General features: G+C 33.5%; 1 protein-coding gene across 2 annotated transcripts; it reads right to left on the bottom strand.

Annotated features, from left to right (window-relative positions):
* Positions 1-5,776: 5,776 nt before the first annotated feature.
* LOC107418598 (kinesin-like protein NACK1) lies at positions 5,777-11,693 on the bottom strand. 2 transcript variants are annotated; one of them, XM_016027302.4, is made up of 15 exons: positions 11,429-11,693; positions 10,190-10,454; positions 10,000-10,089; positions 9,808-9,908; positions 9,550-9,666; positions 9,346-9,427; positions 9,178-9,245; positions 9,022-9,081; positions 8,815-8,939; positions 8,271-8,469; positions 8,065-8,175; positions 7,878-7,970; positions 6,831-7,787; positions 6,386-6,708; positions 5,777-6,273 (listed from the first exon to the last, which is right to left on the bottom strand). In XM_016027302.4, exons 2-15 carry the CDS (start codon positions 10,428-10,430, stop codon positions 5,946-5,948), a joined length of 2,895 nt encoding a protein of 964 aa, XP_015882788.2. In that variant the 5' UTR covers positions 10,431-10,454; positions 11,429-11,693; the 3' UTR covers positions 5,777-5,945. The 2 variants fall into 2 exon arrangements, with proteins under 2 accessions (XP_015882788.2, XP_015882787.2); XM_016027301.4 differs by having other exon boundaries at positions 10,190-10,587; positions 11,429-11,692.
* Between the last annotated feature and the right edge of the window lie 857 nt (positions 11,694-12,550).

The raw sequence follows: 12,550 nt of genomic DNA, 5'->3' as shown, positions 1-12,550 counted from the left end.
ATACCATGCACTCTAATAATTTGACTAGGACTGGACCACTTGATCCCGGTAAGAGTCTCTCATTAAATATATTTCACGCCAGTTTTGATTTATCCCATTAAGAGAATGATAATTAGCATCACGCTGCAATGTAAAAGTGATAGAATATTTGAGTGTTGTTTGGCATGCTTAAATAATTGCAATGGAGTAGAACTTATATTTTGATATAGGTTTTTCTAATTTTTCAGCCAAAATTCTATTAGTAAACTTGTATGAGATCTTGAATATTGATGGAAACAAAGCTACTAGAAATGTTAACAACTATTTTGATATAGCTTGATATACATAATTGGACCAACTTCCTATAAGCTTAAGCTACATAAGTCTTATATTAATAGTAATTGTTTAGCACATGTAAAGCCTGATTTCTTTCTTTTTTGTTAATGGGCTTTATATGTGAGGAAAAGTGTTGATAATAAATTGTGTTTTAGCTTGATACACATAGTTGAACCGACTTCCCATAAAAAAATACAAGAAACCATGGAGTGATTAATGTGATTAATATAAAGCAACCATGATCAAACATACATTAACGAAGATGTAAAATTGTCAAAGTTGAGTGCTGTTTTGACTGTAACTTGGCGATGGCTAGGCCATCTTTTTATTTTGGGATTATGGGAAAAAACAAATTTAAACGACAATATTGGATTAGTTACATAATTAAGCGGATAAAAAAGATGAGAAGATGGAAACCATTACATATGCAAAGGAATATTGAGATCTTTTCTTTTAGAATTTGAAAGGTACTTTGTCTTCCTCAAAGTCGTAGGAAATCCTTTATGCAAGGAAGAGAAAATATGAGATCATTTCTAGCTAATTTTTCAAGTGAAAATCAAAGTTGGGAGGGACAGTAGGCGCCTACAAAGGCAAAAGAACCAAACATGCTTTGGAATTTTTCACTTTTCTGTCACAAATTAATGCTTCAAAATGCACATTTCAAATTGTGATTTTATCAATCAAATTTGAACTCATTTCCATATCAAATTAAAAAATGTACTTTTCATAGTGATTTGTACATAAAGACTTCCATAGACAACATTTAACAGAAACATTTCTATTATAAGTTTCCAATATGAAATTACCAATTTCACTTAGATGGCAAATTTCAAGTACAAGGGCATTATTATTATTATTAACTTAGGAAACAAAGTCTTCTTCGTTATTCTTTTTACCATTGCCACTAGTTTCTTAGACCAAAAAAACTAGAGGCCAAGAGAAATACGCTGCTTCTTATCTTCCATAAGCAGAGAAAAGAATAGTGTATGTCGATTAGTGCTAGAAATTATGATGATGATGATGATGATGATGATGATGATTAGTGATTATAAGCATGATTACACAAACTTCCAAGTGAAAGGTCAAATTAATTATGAAAGCATGTGACTGCATTGGATAATTTTGGAACAATATATATAGGAACATCAACATCACCGAAAGGCATAGCAATGCATGGCTCAAGGGGGCTGTGGGGCACCTCATATTATATTTCCATGCAATAACAATAAAAAATTTATGAAAATCAATTAGGTTCGTAATGAGTGAGAGTATAGGTTTCTGTCCTCCCTGTACTTGCATTTCACTCTCTGCTTACAGACTTGGAACATTATACCATAGGGAAAATTGGGGGAGTTCATTATTTTTCACGCTACAACTTTACTACTTGCACAAAATGATTTGAGACACAAGTGGCAACCCTTATGGATACAGAAGCTTTTAGAAACATGCAACTCTTCTAAAAAAGAAATTCCGATTAAATCATGCCTTACACATAATTTTTCAATTAATATAAAGTATCAGGATTCGAACTCAGAAACTTATTCTATATTGGGTTGATTTGCATTTTTGTTTTGTTAATATATATATATATATATGATCATATCAAGTTAGGCCTTATACATGTTTTTTCAATTAAGGATTAGCAGGATTCAAAGTCATAACCTTATTATATATTTTTTAGGCTTTGATACCATTATTTTCAAAAGTTTAAACTACTAAACAATGAATTTAATATGTAAATACCTCTAATAGACTTACACTGGGTACTTTGCTTTTTTGCATTGAAGAAAACCCATATATACAGGCATAGTACTTAATTTCCTATATATATATATATATATATATATTTATATGCATAGTACTTAATTCCTCTACATATATATATATATATATATATATTTACATATTTGTAATTTTATAGGTTGTCCAAATTAAAATCCACACATCTTTAGTAAAAAATAGCTTGTAAACTACAAACTCAAGAAGCATTCGAGAGGGTTTGTACTGCAAAAATATATTGTAAAATATCAAACAATTGATTTTTAACATTATTGTGGAGAGCATACCACCGAAAGATTTAAGCATCATGAAGACAAAAAAACAAAAAAAAAACAAAAAAAAAAACAAAAAAACAAAAAAAAAAACAAAAAAAAAAAAAAAACAAAACAAAAAAGTCCTTTTTTTTTCGGTTTGTTCACATCACTGAAAAACACCAATTTCTCTCCAGCATTTGCTCAACTATTTGGATCTTAGCTTTTGTACATTTCACATGACGTGTTGTACAATTATATGTTATAAAGTTTTTAAGCAACATGCTGTCATCCTGTAACCAATTGTGTTACTTTTCCTAATTTCTTGGTTTTGTTTTTACATTTGGAGAGAAAAAAAGAAAAAAAAATTTGCTACTTGTGTATTAACAAATTTAAGAATCATTAGCAAACAAAGGTTTCATTGTAAACTTTTGAGCTTTCGCAATAATTTCTCTAAATTTGACATTATATGTTTTCTGTCTTTTGGATCCTATATATCCACGATGTATTAGGCAAAATAATCGAGTAAACTTCCTGATTTATTTTCACATAATTTTGAGTCTTTATAAGAAATTCAAATTTGAGATTTTATTTGTTTCTAGGCTGAAAAAGTCAATACCTGGAAGTATAGAACAAACACTTCTAAAAAGTTCTGGTCTTAAAAAAAGAAAAAGAAAAAAGTTTTAAACTCGTATCATTAAAATCTTATTCCCATGCTTCATCATTGGACTCAAGTTCATATATATTCTTTATGAATTTAGCCATATTTTAAAGTAAGTGGGGTCCATTCCTCAGGCTTTTTCTTTAAGATTTATCCAATAAAACTTTCCTTCCTTAAGAACCAAAAGCAAATCAGTGCTTGATTATATGAAAATTTCCATTAAAAAAATAAAATAAAAAATAAAACAGTTTCCCTTTCCCTCTATAAATTGAGACGGAAAACAAACCAAAATGCACAACTCATCCCAAAAAAACCTCTTCCTCCCAAGTATCTCTCTCTCTCTCTCTCTCTGTGAGCTCAGAACATTCTTAAGAGTTTGAAAATGAAAGCCTCAAACATTGCAGTGTGTGTTCTTCTTGTGGTGCTTGTAGCCCAAGCACAGGTCTCAATGGCAGTGACATGTAGCCCAGCACAACTGAGTGCCTGTGTGAGTGCAATAACCAGTTCAACACCACCATCTCAACTCTGCTGCTCCAAGATCAAGGAACAGAAGCCTTGCCTCTGTCAGTACCTCAAAAACCCAAACCTCAAGAAGTTTGTAAACACTCCTAATGCAAGGAAAGTTGCTAGCACTTGTGGGACTCCATTCCCAAAGTGCTAAATTTCTCAAGACTTTCAAAGAAAAATCAGTCATCTCTCTCTCTACCTGTCTTCCACCCTAGGACTACAAGGATATCAATGTCTTTTTCTCTAAGTTCCCAAGGGTAGAGAAGAAGTGAGAGAGAGAAAGAGAGAGGTTAATTCTATGCTTAATTATTAACTTGGCTTTGTTCTACATGTTATATGTGTACTCTGGTGTAAGGCACTTAGTTTGTGACTTGAAAAAAATAATGTTTGGGTCTTTGTTTTCCATTGTCACCAGTTTCAGTTCCTTGCTGTTGTGTATCGAAATAGTAGTTGTTTGCAGAGGCATTATCTATAATTTAAAGAAAACATTGTTGGGTCTTTGTTCTTTTCCTCTCCCTAATGCAGTTTGTTACTTCTTCTAGTGTATAAATATGGTCTTCTTTCTTCAATACTTTTTCTTCATCTTTTTGCACTTTCTTTTTCCGTGGAGATTAGCAAAAAATGCATAGATCTAAATTTCTGGACTTCATCATTTGGGTAAATTAAAAGGAATGCAGATAATATAATTCAGTGGATATAAATATAATATAACATAGACTAGTCAGAAAGGGAAGGTGCAGCATATAGGGTGCTTTTGGAACTTTTTTCAGTATAACAATTGATGATTTCTAATTGGTAAGTACTAGCAATCACTGCACTTGGCCTTTAGATAGATAAGTATATGGTAAATTGGTTCTCTTAGGGGGGTTGAAACAGAGAAGTGAGTACATTGGTACATTGATTCCAAATTCCACTAATGAACAGCATGCCCGGACATAAAGTTCCATGGAATAACTTTTTCTTCATCTTTGGTTTGGATAAATGTTGTCAACAAATAATGATATGAAAATCAATATAAATGATATAAAAATGTAAAAGATGGATAGATACTATAGAAATGAGCTTAATTTGTCCTCTTTCAAAATTCTATATGAGTTTTTGGCTAATCAAATAATTTACTTACTGCTGAGCAAAAAACAAAAGAACTCACTCATTGTGATTTACTTATTGCTTTAGCAAAAAACCAAAAGAGTTCACTCATTGTGCATGAAAATAGTCGGGATGATAAAGACACTTGAGCAACTCCATATAAGATATTGTGTTCAAGTGTCACAAGATGCAGTTAGTAAGTGCAAGGCATGTATTGGCCCTGGAATAGACTGTTAGACTTTCAGATCAAATTATGTTTGGCAGCAAGATCCTGATACTTTTATTTCAGCTGTCCCAAACTCCCCTTGTAGCCATTAAAGGCTTCACTTCTTATTTTTCTAATCAAAATGACCATAATCTATTAATTTTTCTTTTGAAACTTTGTATTTTCAAGATCTGCATGGGAGAGTTTGAGATTTGAAATATGTTAACAAGCAGCAAGTAGTAACTAAAAGCTATCAAGTCCTGGATCTTTTTACATGTCTCTGCTTGATAAATTTTCAACAATAACTTTCCATGATCTAGTTTCATGTCATCTATCATAATGTCTAAGTCGACAGCATTCATGCGATTTCCTATGATCAATCAAAAATCAAACGAGATAAACAATCAAAAGCTGTAAACCTTTAAAACGGAGAAATAATCAGAAACTGGCCATAGAGAACTGAAAGCGTAGAACCATAATTTTCCTGAAAACTTTCTATAGGAACAACCAGAGTGCAACAATCTAGTCACTGAAATTAGCCAACTGCTCCCTTTTGACTGTTAAAGCCTTTTCTCTTATCAAGTCATTACACCTCTAAGTTTCTCTCTGCACAACAAGACCCTTTTACTATTTTATATTTTTTTGGTTCAACTAAGAACCTTTACTTGTCAAGAAGCAATTTCTACTTAAAAGAATACAAAATGAAGAATATAAGGTTCAAGCAACAGGAATGCAAAACTCTCATGAAAATAACCTTTCAACACATTGAGATCACAAATTGCTGTAGAAAAATTAATGGTTGAAAATATTTTAATCACCAGAAGGACACCTTTTCTATTTTCCCTTCTGGTAGCAGTTGAATTTTTGAGGATGCCAAACCTGGAAAGGTTTGTAGGAAAACAATATGAACTATGTTTTTGACTTCCATAGGTAAATGATATAAAAATAAATAATAAAAAAAAGAGTTCATTTTGTAACATTAACAATGAATAAATAATTTTATTAAGTCATGTGCGCTCAATCAAGTCACACCACGAAGAAGAAAGAAGAAGAATTCGGAGGAAAACTCCAAAATTCATTTACATGTAAGAGAGATAAGAATGTTGAAATATTACTTACAACAAAAGAATAATTATTCTCACAAATGAAGAAGGTTAGATATTTGGTTCCAGTCCATAATCCATGGTCTCCTACCAGATGGAAGAACAAAATTGAGTTCAAACATCTCCTTAGACATGTTACCTCCTTCACAGAACCCAACAAGTTTTGCCACTACTTCAGCACTTTCCTGTATATGCTTTGGATCATGAGGGTCTACCCAAAGTTTGTTCACAAACTGCATCTTCCTTTGCTTCCCTTCAAGTGGTACACCCCATTTCATGTACAACGCATCCCTTTCCTCTGCAGTCAAACGCGAGGTTAACCTCTTTGCAAGGAACTCCTTTTCACGTTTCAATGCTCTAACGCTGCAAGTTAGAACGAGTTGAACTTATCAATAATCTTGAACACTAGCAAACAAGCTAGCTATCAGGAAAGAGAAGCATAGAAAACATGTATACAGAGAGAGAGAGAGAGAACCTTGACGATAGAGATATTGTAGGCTCATCTCCCGCATGAGCAGGGCTTGCATTCCCAAGTTCTGCCAGGTGCTGCTGCAACCATGTCAACCGCCTAAGCTCCACTTCCATGTAGATTTGATCAGCTGGGTCACCCTTGAATAACAAATAAAACTGTGTCCTATGAATGATAGACACATAACACAAGTCCCAGAGCTCAATAATCTGCTGCCTTTGCTCCTTGAAAGTTATTTGCCATGAGACTTGAGGCAGCTCCGGTTCACAGGAGTTCTCGTCATTCTCTAAATTGTACCCTGCTGATTCATTTGCCTCCAATTCCAGAACCTATATGCACCAAAAAGTGTAATATCTTAATAAGGTCAACAAAAATTACGAATAGAAAAGCAAATGAAAAATAATTCAACTTTCAGGGACAAATAGTTCAATTGAATTTGATCACCCTATACCTGACAAACGAGTAGCTGCTTTTGGTATTGGAGTTTGGCCACCCTTTCTTTCAATTCTGTGACGTATGCTCTTATACTTCTTACATTCTCCTCTGCTGCATTCTGGAACATCTTCTGCATTTTCTTCATGTTTACTGAACTGGAACGTCGATACCCTGGAGTGCATTCCTTTGATGAGACATCTCCTGATTCTTCATTCTTTGTTGGAGTCTCCTTCTCAGACTCTGGTAGAGTGTCAGTTGACACAATATCATCATTCTCAGGAGCTCTGTTTTCTATCTCAGAATCCAAAACTTGCCGAGAAGTTGATAGAGGCGAGCAAGGGGATCTGATGAAATTTGCCCGATTAGCAACATTACTTGAAGCCAAAGGACTTAACTTTTTCTTTTTCAATTCCTTCTTGGTCTTGGGAGATGCATCAGTGTTAGACTGTTGGTACTTGCTTGGAAGAGACATCACCAATTTGTCAATAGATTTCTGAACATTTTCAAGTTGTTCCTCAAGATCGGCAATAGTGCTGCCCTGAGAATGAAGTCTGGTAATCTCATCCTTGAGATTAGCACTGACACTTTTGTTGGTAGGAACTACACTTCCAACTTCAACTTCTTTTGGGTCTGACCGGACAGCACGCATTTCCCTTATTTCTAATTGTAGCTTAGCAATTGTTTCAGCAGCATCTTGGTTACCTAGTCTATGACAAGCAACTTCTTTTTGTAGTACTTCAAGGGCCCGATTTGCTTCTTCTCCAAGCTGCTCCTGCAGGTGTTCAAGTTTGCGAATCTCATGCATAAGGGTGAAAGGAGCAGCGGATGACTGCCTCATTGACTGCCTTAAAATTGTATTTCTTGCTCTATCTACACGGCCTAACTCCTTGCCATCAAGTTTTGTTGATAAAGCACCAGTAAAAGAGAGACACTTCTTCACAGACGGTTGGAGTGACTCAAATGGGTTTGTAACCTGAGGTAGGTAAATAATGTAAATGGATGGACAAGTTGATAAGACATACAAGAGAGTTGATAAGAGTTAGATCAGAAAAGGGAAACATACCTGCTCATCTTCCCTTAGTTTTCTGCGTAATTCATCCACTTGAGATTGAGCAAGATCTCTTTGGCGTCTCAGTTCTTCAATTTCCATTTCCATCTAAAAATAGGCAATAAGATGATAAAATACTAAGAAAAGTTTTTCCAAAGCTCTTTAGATACAAAAATCAAGTAAAATGCTGTATGTAGTTTACCTGCTGAATCTTCATATCTTTTTCTTTTGATGGTTCAGGTGTCCGCAGCTCTGCTTCCAGCCTGGCTACTTCTTTTTGCAGATGTTTCACTAGCTGCTTGTCTGAGACAACCTATCAAAATATGTAAAAATAAAAGAATTGATTATGTTTATTCCACTCCAAGTAGAAATCCAACAAGAAAGAAATGAGAAGAAAAGAAATAGTACCATGTTGACATGGGCATTATTTGTTACTTCCTTTGCACGGCTGGCAAAATAAAGAGTATTTCTAGATTGTTCAACATGGGACAGTGCTGGACTCAAGGTGCATATGATAGCAGTGCGTGCATTCCCACCAAGTGAATGCTGCAGTATGCGAGTGAGCTTTGAGTCTCTATATGGTATATGCCCGCTTCTTTTTCCCACACTGCACCATCATAATGCAGAAAGGTGAAGAATAAGCATTACAAATTGGATAATATCCACTATAAAGGGGCAATAGGATCAAACTGCTAATTCTATGAAGGTTCTCTAAATGGATATCTTAAGATGCGGAAATTTAAAGTTAACTCAAATGCCATTATACCTTGGAAAGGATGTATGCTTTGACCTAAAATGAATTGCAACAAATAAAACTGTATGTAGGAGTAATAGGCTCATGGAATATTGAAATACAAAAAAAAGCTTCTGAAAGCACCCTATACTCTCTCCCAGCATAGACAAGTAATTATTCACACAGTTTTTAGCGCACAGCTTGATAGCTGATTCTAACCTGAGCTTTCTGATTACAGTTGTGAGTGTCATCAAGCTAAGGTTAATATGGCAACCTTCTCTGAGCCTAGCACCATCAGCATGTGTTTGTGAAGCTCTTTCACTTCCAGCTAGGTCCACAAAGTTCTGCAGAATTGACATGAATATTTATTATCTAGAAGAAAGTAATCATTCACACAACTTATAGCATGCAGAAAGCAAAACTGACCAGGCTTGCAACAAAAGACCTCACACGGTCCGAGTTCTCACGGACAGTACTTTCTATTGTCTGTGTAAAAAACCAAAAATATTACACTTGTTAGTCTTTAGATGAAAAGTATTCATGAACTATCATCCAGATAAATTATAACATATGACTACTTACCAGCCTTATTATCTGGTGTGACCGCGAGCTGTTATCATTTAAAGCGGTTTCTCCAACTTGTCTTTGTGCTATATACATCAATAAAGCATAAGTAAATTGATTGATCACATATTTGAAAAGGCTCACGGAGAAGAAAGAAGTCGACTAACATGGGCTCCAGAAATTTACCTTCACAAATACCGATCAACTGTCTCAAATGCTTATCATCACTAGCTGTTTCCTCTACCAATTTCTCAACCACAGTACCTTTCTGCATCCAGCAAAAACACAAGTATTCCAATATTAGGGGAAGAAGCATCCCCGTAAGGAAAAAAAAAAAAAAAAAAAAAGGTAGTATTTCAAAAAACAACAAAAATAAAAATTGTATAGTACCTCTGGATCATCCAAAAGCTTCAAATTGCGACCGGATTCTGAATTTAGGAGATCTCTGACATTCTCATTATATATTTCAAGTCCTGAAATTTTAATTGTAAAATCTCTCTCCGTGGTCTGTAGTCATGCCAAAAGAGAATAAATGGGTTAGGAATCACAATATTCTCAATGCTTTAAATGAGAGTTGAGATTCATAGAAAAGAAAAAGAAAATAAAAGAGAAGAGAAAGGAACATCATTAGGTTCTTATGAAGCTTACATTCATTATATGATTGTAGATGTCGTTAACAGCTTTCTCTGTTATCCCTCGCATTGTATATGTCTTCCCACTGCTAGTTTGTCCATAAGCAAATATGGTAGCTGCAACATTAGAGAAATGTTGTAGTTGTTTAATTCCAGTACAAGATTCTAAGAGCATGTAAATCTATATGACAAGGAAGATATGCACTACCATTGATGCCCATCAAAGCAGACAAAGCAACATTTTTCACTCCATCCTCGTATACTGTTTCCGTTACACTATTGGGACCAAAGACTTTATCTGCAAGAAGAACAAAATGAATTAATAATCTGTTGAAAAAAATTATATATATATATTGATACTAAAACCCATGAACAATGAGATAGATGTGATTAAGTACCAAATGTAAATGAGGATGCTTGCGTTGTTGTCAAACGGTCCTGAGACGGTGGTTTGTAAACAATTGTGTTATCATCTATGCATTCCCATGCTACTTGGTCTTTGGCCAATTGTTCCCTTTTACTTAGAGGCCTCAACCTCACTGTAACCACAATCTTCTCTTCTCTTGCTCTTGGCCCTGGGGTTGAAACTGGTGTCCTGTCGATTTTTGAAGATGGTGTTCCGGGAGTCCTCACTGTCATCTTTATAGCTAAAATTGATCCTTCCTGAATGTTGAACTTACAAAAGATCAATTTTAAACAAAAACAGGTCTCCTCCCCAAGAGGCTAAGAGTTAGATCCTTTTGAATAAAAGGATAACTATTGTAGTATCAGCAGCTTCCAGATCAAATAATATTATCTGTTAGAAAGTGAGTCATGGGTCAGTCTGTGTAATAAAAAAGAATCACAATTAGATATAAATATTTAATATTCAAGCTTTCATTGTAACGGAAACAGATAAAACTACAAACAACGGTTCTCTCATAGCCTGAATGACATATGTAATTCATGAACATTAGCATTAATTACACTTAGTGCTGTGTAACCCATGAATTCAAAATTTCAAATTGTAAACCTTAAATCATAAATCGAGAGCCCATTTGGAGATGTGGTATGAATAATGTTAAAAAGCACTTTTTTAGATGATAAAAAGAAAATAAAAAATAAAAAATAAAAAAAAAAAACCAACCAAACAAACAAACATTTCTATGGTGATTTGACTAGGAATGTTAAAAAAACAGTAAAAATATTTCCATATAAGCAGTATATGTTTTTTTTTTTTTTTTTTTTTTTTTTTCCTCGGAGGTTGATTTTAAAGTTTCTTCTTAAGGAAATGCTTTGTTCTAGGAGAAGCATTTTCCGATAACATTCTCACTCAGAAAATTGAGAAATCTCCGATGTACTAGATTTAAGGAAATATAGCTTCCATCAATTACTTCATTTGCAGATCAAGAAAGTGAAAAAACGAAAAATCACACATTCGACGAAAATAGCTACAATCGTAAGAAAACCAGAAAAAAAAAAAAGATAAAATCAACAATTAACCTCGAAAAAATCCTCATTTTCATAACCAAAATCTGTACGGAAAAAGCGAAGGAAAAAAAAAACAATTTAAACAAAAGCAAATCGGAACAAAATTAGAAAAGTTTGAAGAGAATAAAGAAAAACGAAAGAGAATAAAGAAAAACGAAAACTCATACTCAAGAAAATTTTGAAGCCTGAAAACCGAAAAGGAAGCCGCAGATGGGAGCCAAGAAGAATCGGAGGAAGAAGCTTATCCGTCGGAGTACGGATTTTAAAGAGAAGAAAGCGGAAGAGATTTGCAAAGAGAGAAAGAGGAGCGTTTGGCAGCAGAGAAAAAACTGGGATAAGAATTTTCTAGGGCTTTAATGGACGAGAGAGAGAGAGAGAGAGAGTGAGAGAGTTGTCTTTCACTTTTGTCTTTTGAAATGACAAAAAAAGCAACCTCTCTGGGGCTATGTGTCTCTCTGACTTGGGTATTTTGAATCTGGAACTCCAACGGCTACTTTTTTTTTCTTTTTTTTTCTCATTTAAAAAAAAAAGAAAAAAAAGACTAATAATAATTATTTAGTCGCCGATTATTTGACAGCGTTTTGTTCCGTTTTATTAATGTCTGCCGTGAGCCGAGTTAAAGCGGCACCTAGTTTCAATTTTGTAACGGTTTTATTTCTAATTTTGTTTTATTTTTAATTTTTATTCAGTTATTGATATTTAATTAATTAATTCCTCTCAAGACAATAAGACAAAAAGCAAAAAGGGTTTTTCTTTTTTCTTTTTTTTTTCTTTTTTTTTTTTTGAAAGGTAGATATGGGTTTGTTCTCTCAATTACTCTTACCATTTTTATATATATTATATGAAAAAATTACTCTTATGATTTAAAGTTATTGTAAACTGTTTTTAAACTTTGAAATATTTGTTAAATATTGCTGGGCTTCAATTAGAAACCAAAAAAGAACTAAATATGTCCGGAAGATATTTGGAAAATTATCCAAAGCTATTAAATAGTTTTTTTTTTCTTTTTTGAAATTCAAAGCTATTAAATAGTTGCAAATAATTAAATGTAAATAACAAATAATCTTTTAAAATAAATAAATATATATATATATATCTATCATCTTTAAGTTTAAAATTTCGCCCATATCAAAGTCATGCAACATATTGCAAGATGAATTTAAGGGATGTATTAAATTTAAAATTTAAAAGATTTTAAAAGTCTTTTAAAGTTTTGAGCTATTCGATTTAGATTTTAAGAGAATTCATACAAATCTAATGATATTCAATTCAGATTTTGATGAATTTTA

This window comes from Ziziphus jujuba, chromosome 2 (genome assembly GCF_031755915.1).
Source record: "Ziziphus jujuba cultivar Dongzao chromosome 2, ASM3175591v1".
In the NCBI taxonomy this organism is placed as follows: Eukaryota; Viridiplantae; Streptophyta; class Magnoliopsida; order Rosales; family Rhamnaceae; genus Ziziphus; species Ziziphus jujuba.
Note: the sequence above shows the minus strand (reverse complement) of the source record. Positions and strands in the feature narration are given on the sequence as shown.

Excerpts from the sequence above, each read along its gene's own strand:
- LOC107418598 (XM_016027302.4), bottom strand. The coding sequence starts at position 10,430 with ATGACAGTGAGGACTCCCGGAACACCATCTTCAAAAATCGACAGGACA. Across the intron at positions 9,428-9,549 it reads AGCTTTTGGATGATCCAGAG|AAAGGTACTGTGGTTGAGAA; the intron begins GTACTATACAAT and ends TGCTGGATGCAG. Across the intron at positions 7,971-8,064 it reads AAGATATGAAGATTCAGCAG|ATGGAAATGGAAATTGAAGA; the intron begins GTAAACTACATA and ends GCCTATTTTTAG.